This window comes from Hesperophylax consimilis, chromosome 31 (genome assembly GCF_061612785.1).
Source record: "Hesperophylax consimilis isolate HC1 chromosome 31, BYU_Hcon_1.0, whole genome shotgun sequence".
Classification (NCBI taxonomy): Eukaryota; Metazoa; Arthropoda; class Insecta; order Trichoptera; family Limnephilidae; genus Hesperophylax; species Hesperophylax consimilis.
The window spans coordinates 6,645,977-6,660,390 of record NC_142866.1 but is presented as its reverse complement, the minus strand read 5'-3'; the positions used below and the strand labels follow the sequence as shown (position 1 = coordinate 6,660,390).

At 32.7% G+C, this 14,414-nt stretch overlaps 1 protein-coding gene across 1 annotated transcript in view; it reads left to right on the top strand.

The window, feature by feature from the left end:
* Positions 1 to 14,414, top strand: part of ftz-f1 (ftz transcription factor 1) — a 291,635-nt gene that overhangs the window by 32,296 nt on the left and 244,925 nt on the right. The window contains exon 2 of the mRNA XM_089649854.1: positions 11,334 to 11,423. Within this exon, the coding sequence (XP_089505980.1) occupies positions 11,334 to 11,423 (90 nt within the window). The remainder of the gene's footprint in view (positions 1 to 11,333; positions 11,424 to 14,414) is intronic.

Here is a 14,414-nt window from a genome sequence, read left to right as displayed (position 1 = left end):
GAGACAAAAGACAGCTAAGAGAGATGCAAATATGAAATGAAAGAGTTGTTAAATTAACACGCTTTTTATTTTTTTTTACTATTTAACGGCAATATAAAGTAAAGTAAAAATGATACAATATTATTTAAATGAAAAAAGATATAAAGTGATGTAATGCCGTGTTGCTCTAACTGCTTAACTCTAATGGTTTTCTTCGTTTAGCTCGAAGAAAACCACTTTAAATAAAAAAAAATGATACGTTAATGTTAGCTCAGAGGGTTGGAGCTGGCAACACGGTATCACAACCTCATACATAAGCTCACATTTTAATTAGTCTTGGGCAACTGGCTAGAATTTCAATAACACAACCAACTGGTTATTACCCTCTAAATAACTGGTTGTTAAACGGTTGTATGGTTATTTGGTTATTTCGTTGTATAGGTATATAATAGTTACTTCGCGGGCCGGCAACTGGCAACATGACTGTCGGCTACAGTTGCCACCAGTTGCCACTGGCTGCTGGCTAGTTGGCTGGTTGTCTGGTTGTCTAGTTTTAAGTTGTCAGTTGTCAGTTCAGTAGTTAGTAGTTATCATGGTTGTGGAATTATTTCAGGTTATGGTTTTGACCGTGGGTATTAAGTATCGGGTTAGTTTGTGACCCACTAAAAGGAATAGCGCTATCTCTATATATGCAGCGCGAGTACATACAACGCGAACTGCACTTTGATCTTCAGGTGGTGAGAACGCAACACGGCCTGCATTTTTAAATTCAGCAAATGCAGAAATATGTTATACTTTCAGATGGGTACTTAAATTACCCGTAGAACTTTTGTAACTTAGAACAAGTTTACACAATCTACACAGTGCTTTTTTATCAGCATTATTATGTTTTTCAAAATAGGTCCAAATATTGCCTGCCATATTTACAAATTCACAATTTTAAAACAAAACTTTCACAAATATATAACTATTTAAACTTCACTTACATATTTAACTTATATCTAACAATATTGTTCTAAGCAACGCAATACACCACGATAATTAAATAAGTACTAAAAAGGTCCAAGCGTCTTACAAACTATATACGCCTATCTCGTTTCGCCTCACTAAAAAAAAAAAGATAAACATGCAGCCCATATAGCGCCGTCTCTTTTCGTCATGGGCAGAATAGTTTTGAACGGCCCATGGCCCATGTGATGTGGTGATTGGTGATGTGAGTTGCGAGATGGTTGCGAGTTGCGAGATGGTTGCGAGTTGCGAGATGGTTGCGAGTTAACCATAACCACCCAACAACATCCACAACCGAATAACCAAATAACCGAGCTCTCGACAGCGTAGTTGCGGTTATTTTCAAATAACCGTTGTATAGTTAGTTATGTTGTACAACTACCAAGACTAATTTTAATACAACCTCAAATAACACATCTGCCCTGATGATGGACACTGCAATGCTGTCCGAAACGTTGGCTAAAGAAGGAGTTAGCGCAACACGGCATAACACCCCAAAAACAAATAACAAAAATACTTTTGGCCGTGAAAATCTTAAATCATATATAAAGTGATGTAGTTTGTTGTATTTGTGTTGATCATGATTTCCTCATCTTCTAATTTGTTGGTTCCCACAAAATATAAAATAAATTTAGCAAAAAGTATTTATGTTTGTTGTCTGTAGGCTTCAATGCGGACCGGCGAGCGAATAGGCTACTAACGAATTTAACAGAGACAAAAGACAGCTAAGAGAGATGCAAATATGAAATGAAAGAGTTGTTAAATTAACACGCTTTTTATTTTTTTTTACTATTTAACGGCAATATAAAGTAAAGTAAAAATGATACAATATTATTTAAATGAAAAAAGATATAAAGTGATGTAATGCCGTGTTGCTCTAACTGCTTAACTCTAATGGTTTTCTTCGTTTAGCTCGAAGAAAACCACTTTAAATAAAAAAAAAATGATACGTTAATGTTAGCTCAGAGGGTTGGAGCTGGCAACACGGTATCACAACCTCATACATAAGCTCACATTTTAATACAACCTCAAATAACACATCTGCCCTGATGATGGACACTGCAATGCTGTCCGAAACGTTGGCTAAAGAAGGAGTTAGCGCAACACGGCATAACACCCCAAAAACAAATAACAAAAATACTTTTGGCCGTGAAAATCTTAAATCATATATAAAGTGATGTAGTTTGTTGTATTTGTGTTGATCATGATTTCCTCATCTTCTAATTTGTTGGTTCCCACAAAATATAAAATAAATTTAGCAAAAAGTATTTATGTTTGTTGTCTGTAGGTTGCGTTGGGGTTACTTCATAAATTTAATGATTTCCTCATCTTCATGTTTAGTTAGCCTTAATTTTAAATCTTTTTTAAACTTTTCTATATCCATGGTGTTTTTAATTTCAATAGGAAGGGCATTATATAATTTTATAGCATGGAAATAGTGGTTCTTCTGGCCGAAAGATGTATTTAATTTTGGAATGTTTAGTAGATTTGAGGATTTCGTTCTTGTAGCGTAGGTGTGTTGTTCAGCAAAGTTTTCATATTTTTCTTTAAAATTGAGTAAGTAGTGCATTTTTTTAGTACAGTTTTATAATGCTGAACACATTATTTTTTTTTAAATTGCCGCCGCCTAGTTTTAGGGAACTTAAATAACGTAGATAAAACACATTTATTATATACAACTATTCTTTAAATAACTTTACTCGCATTTCTTTCGGAATCTTAATAATAAATATTAGGAATATTGCAAAGGGAATCCGTAACAGTACCACGACTATCAACAACGGAACTATCTTCCATCTTATGACCGCCGGATTGTCTAGCAAATTTGTTGTAAATTGGTGGAACCCAATTGCGTGTAAATTGTGTCCAGATGTTGAGGCCGTAGAAAAACTGAGCGTTGATTTGACATTAAGAAGAAATTGAAAACTGACTTATTTATTTCGAAGCTAGTTACCGAATGCTAACGCACAGTTACTACTACAATGTGAACACTTATTATTATTAATGTTTTTCTTTGCATTTATTTACGAGAGGCGGAAAGGCTGATATATTGAAAGAAGGGTAAATTCAGGAACCTCCATTAATGGAGGATTGAACGCGGCTGGGGCTGACAAAAAAATGGCCAAAGAAGCGAAGCTACCAGTCCACAATGGAATGGAGTGCTGGTATCTACCCTGATGTGCGGCAGCGAAGCATGAAACTGGTAGAGGAAAAACGAAAGCAGACTGAATGCTGTAGAAATGAGATCCCTGAGGCGTATGTGTGGTAAAACCATGTATGAGCGCGTGAGAAATGTGGAGATTCGCAAATAATGCAAGGCTGATGTAAGTGTAATGAGTATATATGAGCGAATGAAAGAAGAAAGCAGTGTAATGAGAATATATGACGCGAATGTGGATGGTAGAATAAATCGGGGACGCCCGAGGAAGACACAATCAAGTGAAGCAGATACCAAAGTCGGGCCATGTCAAGAGTCGGAATAACAGTCGAGAGTATGAGACGATGTATGAGTGTGTGTCTCAAGACCGAATTGTTTGCCGGTCCGTCCATTCTACCTACCCCTGAGGGGAAACGGCGTGATGGTTAGTTTTTAACATGCTCTGTTCAAATGTTCTTAACATTAAAATGGTGGGAAATCGGGGACCCTGGACAGTAAGATATATAAAATGAATATCCGAAAGTCACGTGAAGTATTCAAAACCGACCCGCAATTATTATCATTCCTGCCAAGATATTATGATTAACATAGATTTATCGTTGGATTAGACGGTTAGAGAGAACTGTAGAAGGTGCGTCTTAGCTAGTGACCCCAACAAAGAGAGATAAAGCGTCCATAGAAAGTTCTAGAATATTTATTCTTACCTTTCCCTATGAGGAAACTGTTACCTGCACTAGCTCCGTGTGTTCACTTTTTAGATGTTTAAACACATACTGATATATCCTGAATTCATAACAGGGCTTGGACCCACAGTTTACTCATAATTACTATATTTACAACAGAAAATATGTACCCATAATAAATTATTTGCCCACATTTTGTTTACTTTAATAACAAACATCTACTTGCAAAGCGTAGTTCTTAGTGTTATTATTTATACTGCTGATTAAAAGTAAATATTGTTAAAATGTTATCGTCAGTCGGCTAGATAACAACAATTATTATGAAACAGTTTCCATTGGAAGTAAGTATATTAGTTCATTTATTTTTTTTTAATTAAAAAAAAAACACTTAAGTTTTCAAACTTTTTTGTGCTCCAAACATTAACATGCTTTTTATAATTTTTATTATTTCGCATTACAATTCATCTGCATTATCTCAAAATCCATACTAGGCTCATGCCCGTATAATGATTAACCAAATATTCAACAGCTGTGACGTAGATATACGCCAATTATACATTAAAACACTACTAAACTACATTTTTGACAACAACAAAAAAATTTCAATATACACAAAATAACACTAACAGACCAGTTAGACAAGCGTACAAAGAAAACATAAAAACTCCGACAGTAAATTCAAGCTTTGGACAAAGACACTACCAATAATATGCAATAAAAGCTTTCAACAGTTTAAAACTTGAAATTAAAATTGAGGAAAATAAAAATAAATTCACACACAAAATTACAAAATGGATTAAAGAACAAAAAAGACAATATTACCAAAATTTCATAGCATAAAATAAAAATAAAACCTACACGTAACACACAAAACCAATATAAACACACATCACTCACAAACACACAAGATTATTTTCAATGTACTATTTTTTTTTTAAATTTTAAATATATTATTATGTATTTTTAATTTTAAATGTATATTTTTTCTCATAAAATGTATTATGTAGTTTATATTTCATATTATAAAATGAAGGCCTCAGCACGTGCAAGTCACCCAGTGAGGCCTACATTACTGGAAAACTTGAATTGTAAAAAATATTGTACCTAATAAAAAAAAATAAAATAAAAAATGGCAGTCGTATATAGGCTATATTATATTTTTGTAACAGGAAATATAAATGTAGAAACAAACATAAAAAACAATACTTAAAGAACAAAAAACGTACATAAACTTAAATTTAACTGAATGATAGAAACGGACAATTCAAAGAAAATAGAAATAAAAAATATTTAAATAATATAAAAATACAAGCAATAGTATATTTATTATAAGGCCTATTATTTGACAGGGCGGTGAAGAGCTCCCAAGAAATTCCGATCAATACTAGAACTACAATAAGACGCGTAAAATGTGTCAAAATTTAAAAATAAGTACTGAAATATGTGAAGCGTAATTTTCAATGTTTAAAAAATTCTCAAAAACTACAGCTATCCAAATCTTTACGTTTTAAACTCTAAAGAATTGGTTGTTTCACAGAATTTGAACAATTCATCAATTTTCAACGTTCATTTTCGGGTTCTGGTAAAATCATACGCAAGTTCTGTTATTGTATCATTATAGGCTAGTTGCTTGACAGAACTGAAATAAGTTATACCCTTTGTACTATTGTTGTGCAATAAATATTTTTTTGAATTTTGAATAACAGAACTTGAAAATATCTTTTTCATAACTTTAAAATTAAATTTGAAATTTGAAGAATTGTTCTAATTCTCTGAAACAATCGGTTCTTTTCGCTGAACATCAACTAGTGGTGAGTAATTAGAGCGAGATTATAATGATGCAATATTATTTAAGTTGGGCCACTCCGGTCGACAATCGTTTGACAAGTAACAGCTAGCCACAGACATAGGAATTAATAGACGAGAAGATAATGGCGAGGGGTAAAATCAACTGTTGAAGAACGAAGGGAGTAAGGCTGACTGTGATTCGTCAATAAATCAATCTGACAGTAAATAGGCATCTCGCATTATAATATCACCATTTACTTCTTAAAGTAAAACCTGCTTTTGAATGAATAGACATTTTTACATGGGAGCGCAAATTACTCGCCACGTTATGAACAAATTTGCGAAGTCCAAATTCGGCAAAAAAATTCGGTTCTATTTTCAGAGTCGAATATTTCGTTTAAGTATTTAGTTAAGACACTTTTATAAATGTTCATAATTTACTTCCCAGCAACCAACCAGCTTTGTGTTTCGCGTCCAGACGTTTCTCGATGTGATAGTAACAACTGATTCATATTATACGATGTGAAACTAAAATAATGCTTATATATGGAATGTAATACGACAATTGGGTTTATTCTCTTTTCACATCTATTTTTACAAGTTTTCATAGTACAAGTCAACATTTTGCCGTGTTATTTCGTAAAATGAACCGATGATGCCTCGACCATAGTTCGCACAAGAATGATGACGTCACGTTTTCAAATTTCACTTGAGGCCATACGCGAGCACAGCCGGATCCAATGGAACCGGTATGGGGAGTGGGGATAATACGCTTTTAATCACTTAGGGCAGGTCTACTAATATTCATATGTCTATGCAGCTAGCGGATATACACGCAAATACATACAATATACATAATAGTATGCACTGACTATATTATACAGTAGGTACTCATGCACAGGTACTCGTATCAACACTGACCATTTCTGGAAACTTATGTGCGGTTGTAGCTGTACAAAACATGAACATTATGATCCTTAGCTCATTTCATTCTAGTATAATAAATATTATGGACAATTACTTACTATCAATAATAATTTTTCATAAAAACGCTATTAAACTACATTTTTGAGCAAAAAAACAAACACAAAATATCATAAATAGACCCATTAGACGAGCGTAAAAAAAAACCTAAAAACTCGGACGGTAAATACAAGCTTTGGGCTAGGACACCACAAATACCATGAAATAAACATATTCAACATTATGTCACTCAATATAAAAAACGAGGGAAACAAAAAACAAAAAGGTGGAACAAAGAATATTACAAAAATTTTGTAACGTTCAATAATAAAACATATACGTAATACACAACATCATTACAATACACAAGTCATCATGTACAGCCGTACCTCAGAGAAATTACCATAATTACATTTTCTTTTCTTCATTACCGCCTTCATTTTTTTATTTCTTGTATTTTCTCAGTTTTATAAATATAATCTGCATCCGCAAGAAATTCTCTAAACCATAGTATAAACCTATTAAAATCGGTTGCGCAGTTTAGAAGACAGACAGACAGACGCGGATAACGACTTTTATACTAGTTAAAGATTGTAAAATGAGGGTCTCAGCACGGATAAAGCACCCAGTGTGGCATACATTATCAAACAATGTTTTAAAATATAAAAAGTATTTTGTCTAGTAAAAAAATAAAATTATGTATTACCTCCCACCCCCAATCATAAAAGCGAGTAGCCATTGTCATTTGTCACAGTCACAATCCAATCGCAATGTATTCATCTTCCTTCTCTTTTCGTCCGCCCCAATACTCTAGTTAGGTTGGATTGAAAATCATACGGTGCAGATCTTCATATATTGATTAGATGACTTTTGTTGACGCTATATATTTTTTATTGTTGCCACATAACCCCTTCGTTCCGTAACTCTAATCTCGGCACGTGGAAGAAAACAATATATCGTTAACTATTTCATGCAAAATTAAATCTATTATTTACTTTGCAGTGCAAATAGTGGTGATCACGAACAGGCGTACACGAGTCTGCATTATTTACTTACTGTCTGACAGTGACAAAGGTTTGTGCATTTTCCGATGAGTGTTACATGCCTAGATTATCTTATTCTGCTGAGAGCAATTTACGTAATTTTCACAGAGTGTTTCCGCTTATTTGTTACGCAAATCTAAGGCTTTATAATTGGGGAATAATGTTGTTTATCCCTTGAGCAACAACGTCAGATATGACGAACGGGGGACATTAATGGTAATCATTGAAAATTGATCTGTAAGCAGGTTAAATGTATGATATTGTGGGGAAACGACAGCTGCGTAATTAATATGAAATTCTTCCGGCTGCAGCCAATTGAATTTCATTACTCATTTCGGACAGTACTAAAGCTGTTATTCTTGGGTTAAAATCTGGAATTATTTATTGAAGGTTTCGTGTTACATAATTACAGTCAGGATTTCAGCGTTTCTTTGTCCAAGTGTTATTGTTTTGGGCTTTAATAGGAATCCTTTTTAATATTTGGTATCGGGTGTTTTCGTAATATTTGGTTCATTTATTTTTTAAGAGGTGAGTTGAAATTGTGTTTACGTAAACTTGTTGAATATTAGTACTTGAGATTTTTTAAATATACAGCGACCGGTCGGTGGCTGAGTATACATCGCGTTTAGGTCCCCCCCAGGCGTAGTGCGTTCAATTCCTCGGCTGGCTAAATCCTCCATCACAACATAAGCAAGATTTTTCGCTTGCTGTGGTGGTAGTAGGAGATTTTCAAATATTGTCAGGTTATTCGGAACCCGGAAATGTTTGTCTTTTTTTCAAATATATATTTCTTTTGTGAATTTTTTGCATCTTTGATGGCGAATCTAGGGTCGAAAATATTACACTTCCCCAAGCGATTATACAATACTCAATGATCGATTGGCATAGAGCAAAATGTACAATTTAGATATAGTTTTCATATACGCCTGCATCTGTTATTTACTTCACTAACCATATCCACGTCTTTTGATTCGCCTTTTCAGTAGCGAATGATATTTGCCACATTGTATAATATTACATTCGGCTTGAGTATGTTGATTAGGTGCTCATTTAACTTGTCATTATTGTTTACACCGTAGCGTTAAATTTAGAAGATAAGTGCCCGAGCAGTGCGGTGCTGCAGATTTGTTATCTACATACTCATTGCAAAGAATTTTATTTCGGGAAAAGTACCACTAAGAGCTCAAACCACGCGTATGTTGTCTTTGAAAATATCAAAATTATCGCCGTTCCTTACCATCACTATTGGACAGAACGAACATAAATAGTAGGTCCACATTTTCGCAAATATAACTCAAAAAGTGATTAATATATGAATTTTTATTACTACTGTCAAAGAAATTAATTAATAAAGTTAAAATTTTCGAAAACTATCTCAGCGGATTATGGGAATGGCTGGAAAGGTCGTTTGTGTATAAATATTATGGTGTATAGTGTGCGCATATATTGTGCTCTCCAATATGTACTCGTATCTAATCCATTTGGTTTCTTCTTCAATTCACTGCAAACTGGGCGTTAGGCAGGCGATATAGGTGTCTGCAGGTAGTTGAAATGCACCCAAAAATGAGTATATCACACATGTATGTTAGTATAGGTTCAAGAAAATAGCATTCACTTGTTCACCACTGATAAAAATTCTAAAGCAACAAGTAAAGATGAAGTTACTTTCGTGCGACTCGACGATGCGAGAAATCTGCGAGTACCTTCTGACTATTCTGCTGGTGAAGTCGCTCATTGTTTCCTTACTAAAATGGTCAAGTTGACACTCAGAATCAGAATTGTGTTTCAAAAAGTCAGTGGTATGTAAATACGTCACTATATTAATACATACTTTCTTAGATTAATCATGTTTTAATCCAAATGTGTTTAGAACATATGTAGTTGGCGATGCCAAGCGAAGTAAATTAAACTCAAACATAATTCATGTGTTTTCAGTTGGAATATTTCATAGAAATAATAGAAATAATAAAGACGCTTTAATTAAATACCGCGAGTAGAACACATCTTGGCTTTTTGTTTCGGCTCCTACGAACCCTTTTTGGCATTTGGTTTTTTGAAAAACTTTTCTATTTATGTGCTTAATGTTTGCTTCACGAAATAAAATTTGAAAAACGTGTGATTTGGCGATGTTTTTTGTGTAAATCGGACGGCCGGTATTGAGCGGTAATTCGACCTTATCCCCAACTGGATTGCCCAAAAGGATTGCTCGATTTCGTTCGAAATGTATTCTGAAGTGTTTTTGGCACGCTGAAAGATAATTAACAGTGACCAGCATCCGCATGCGGATGACATCTACCTAGCGTGAAAGAATCATCTTTATGACTCATCTTAATGTATGGTACTATCACATCTCTTGGCGAGACTTGTCACCTCTTCTAAAGGTTTGGCAACTTCCATAATCTCGTTTGCTCCCCTCGCCTATATTCTTTCCAAAACTATGAAAGGAATGTGAAGGAGTGGCGTCCGAAGAGTTGTGCATTTGCAGTAGGTATGTAAAATATAGAAATTATTCTGTTTCAAAAATAACATTGTTGCTTTTGCGGATGTCTTGATTGCGGATTATTGATGTTTTTAATAATATTACTGTATTATTGTAATAATATGTACCTAGGTAAGTATATATCTATTATGTTGGATGTGTTATTTGCGAATTTATTAATATCTTTTACTATTTCTGAAAACATGAGAATGTCGTCTTCAGTAATCGTAACAAAACTACAACTAAATGAAAATATGTAAACATAATATATTTTTTAATTTAGTGTAAAATAAAATCACTTAGTTTCGTGCACAATCGTGGCTTCATCAATTATAAATATTTATAATTCATACTATAAATCCAAGCCAAATATTTTATATCTCAACTCTCACAAACACAATATACGAGTATACCTACTACGAAAAATTGCTAAATCTGGACATTTTTCATGATTCTTTTCTTAATGATAAAACTGATTTATTAAAATTTTTGGCGAGAAAAATCATTTAAAAACTATTTGCAATCAACTTTTATTAATATTCAATCACAAATCGCGAAATTACTGATAAAAAATACACTTCCACTCTCCACATAACTTTTATCTATTTAGTATTTTTTTGTTATCACTACTCACACCTACGAAATTAACAAGGCAATTTAAGGACATACGCAATAGGTATATTAACTACATATAATTTTATTTAGAACCATTTAATTTATAGTTTAATGTACTGTGAATGTCAAAAAAAATAAATATCGATTTACCAAGATATCATAAAGATCATAATTTAAAAAAAATATATTTTAATTATTGAAGACAATATTAGCGATTTCTAAACGAAAAACTGAAACAGAAAAATCAGAAAAGGATACGGTCACATCTAGGACTCGAACCCAGGACCCTTGTCTTTCCGGGACACAGGGACAAGGGACAAGAGACAAGGGTCCTGGGTTCGAGTCCTAGATGTGACCGTATCCTTTTCTGATTTTTCTGTTTCAGATTTTCGTTTAGAAATCGCTAATATTGTCTTCAATAATTAAATATTACAATTTGAGGTTTTACTCAATAAAGTTACTCCGAAAAATAAAATATTATTTTATTTGAAAATATGTCAAGAACGTAGTCGAAAATACTATGAAATAAATAATAATTGTTAATGTTTGCTAAAATCTAAACTGAATATAATTCAATCATTATATATTTTTTTATAACTCCTGCAATTGATTTTCAGAATCGTTCGGAAAATCCCCTTATTCTCAATCCGAAGACAGTGAATCGTCGTGGTCCAAAACTCTTACAGCAACAACAGTTCCCAAAATAGGTAAATATTTAATTCATTTATGATATTTTAAAAATATAATCATTTTTACCCTCTACGGTATATCGTTACTTCTGGGTATAACTAATTCACCGGTACTTTTTGCCAAATCGTATCTTTACCTACACTTGCCAAGACTCAAGTTCACTCAAAATTATTCAAGATCAAACCTATATACCTTACAATAAGGTAAGGAATATACCTATCTTCATCATTCGATTATTAACTATTTTCAAATCTGTACGTGATAATGAATTGTGTTATTTTATAATGTTGAAATTGTTCGATGAGTCCATAAATTTCCCTGGCGAGGTTGCAGCATTTCTTTGTAGAAATGACAGCGGGAGATGTCATAGAACGTTCACTTTTATATGTATGAAGGTACTTGTGTGTATATATTAGTTATAAGTTTATACCTGTTATTCATAAGTTTGTACTATAGAATGTATATAAATATCCATTTCATTACATTATAGAATGTAATATATTATTTGATTACATTATAGAATACTCTAATATTAACTTTTTTTATTTTTTTTTATTTGGTACAATAACTTATTTTTTAACATTTGTTATGTGGGCCTCACTGGGTGCTTTACCCGTCCCTCATTTTATATTTTATTTATTTAAATATACAGGATGTCCTGGGGTAAAGTGCACTAACTTCGGGGGGTGATTCTACATGATTTAAGGTAGTTTTGAGGTAAAAAAGTTGAATTGTTTATGTGTGATAATAATAATAAATATTCTTCTATGGATAAATATTTTGTTATGAGAAAAAAAGTTGGAATTTTGAACAAAGTTATTTATTTTTTTACTTGAAGAACATTAAGTCATCAATCATTTTTTTAACATCATGTAGAATCATCTCCCGAAGTTAGTGCACTTAACCCCCGTAATGTATAGGATATGAATAAACAATTTAGGAATAACGTTTTATTTAGAATTTGTAGTTCATCTGTAGATTTAATTACACATAAATAACGATAATAACATGAACTTGGTAAAGGTCAAACGATTGGGTATCTTATTTATTGCGTATATTTTTTTGTATGTTAGTTTTGTTGAAATTTTGTAATATTCTCTTTTTTGTTCTATCCAATTATTCATTTTGTACAATACAATAAGATGGTTTTCCAATAAGAGGTGTTAATTTGATATTCAATCGTAAAAGATCAATGATGTCGTTGCTTGTGTGGCACGTAGCGCCATCTTGTTGAAAGTAAACGTTGTCCAGATCAATACCATTCCGGCCATAAAAAATCATTAATCATCTCTCGATAGCGCAATCCATTCACCGCAACTGTTGCTCCAGTCTCATTTTCGAAAAAGTAAGGTCCAATGACTCCGCCGGACCATAAACCGCACCAAACAGTCACACGTTGAGGATAAAGAGGCTTTTCAACAATAACTCTTGGGTTTTCTGAGCCCCAGATGCGACAATTTTGTTTGTTGACGAAGCCACCGAGGTGGAAATGGGCTTCATTACTCAAGATGATTTGCATTTGATTCACTCAAGTGAATTTTAATAATTTCAATGCGTTTTTGAAGCGTGTATCGTTCCATTTTTATTAATGGCGTAGTGTCTACTTGTCAAATGTCAAAAATAGACAGCTTCAAAAGTAACATCTACCGAAATAGCGGGCTATTCAAAATAACACCTCTTTTTGGAAAACCCTGTATGTTTTTTGTTTCCCTAGTCTTTTGCATCAAGTGAAAGATTTTTTATTTTTATTTATTACCAATTACTATTGGAAATTACGGTGTCGTTTTCCAAAGCTTGTGCTTGTCGAGTTTTTATGTTTTGTGCGTTCACTTGTCTAACTGGTCTACAATATTTATTTATTACAAAATTATGTAATGTTTTTTTCATTATTATTTTACTACTCCATGAGGAGAGCTCCAGCAGCTCGTGTTTATGGGAGAAGTAAGTACGTACAATAATAAAATAATGCTTAAAAAGCGATTAGTAAACAATATTATTAAATAATTACAAAAGTAATTCAACACACAAATTAACATAATTCAATATTCAAATTAATTTTAAACATAATAACAAATGGCCAAATTATTATTATGTTTTCTTTTTTTAATGCTTGATATTGTAGATTAAGTAAACGTGCATTAAGGGTACAAATGTCATTATAAAATGGTTCATATTTCAGAGTTTGTGTTGCATTAATCTTGTTTTTGCACAATAATATATTATACCATCTTACACCTAAATTCAAGTATTGGTGGTCGTTCTTATCATTGGTATGGCTAAGAGTTGAATTTTAGTGATGAAATATTCTTCATTAATTTTATATAAGGCGTTTCTTGTATACAATTATTTCATAGATGTTCCATTAAATTCCCGAAATATCTAAGTAGGAAGTCGTTTGGTTTCCTAAAGATAATTTTAATAATTATTCTTTGAATTGTAATTATGTGCTGTAAGGTAGAATTAAAGGCCTCTCCTCACCCAATAATGCCACAATGCAATAGGGACTGGATTTATGCATGATAGACAATATCCATAGTTTTCTTGATCAATTGTTTACTATGTTGCGTGTTCTGGAAGAATTTTATTAATATTTTTAGTTTCAGTTTTTGGCCTAAAGTGTACTTTAGTAGTTAATTTCGTACACGTAGTACCAACGTTAAACATACTTTATACTTTATGGTTTGTGTCAGTCATTCCCTAAGTATTACTACATTTAAAATAGTTTTCTGGCATTTTATATATGATCTATAGCAGAGTTAGTGATATTGAATATTGTTTTGTGAATCTCTACCGGTGTGAAATTTAATTATATCATTGGTATGGAACTATGGGTTACCAAGGTTGCTAAATATACCCAAATTATTATCATGAGCTAGATTATTCTGGACGAAACTTTGATAAACTATCTCCGTTAAATTTATAAGGTGGGGTATGGTTTATATGGATTAAGAATCTAATATACCAAAATAAATTTACTGTGACTACGATCACAATTTTTCGCCTAATAG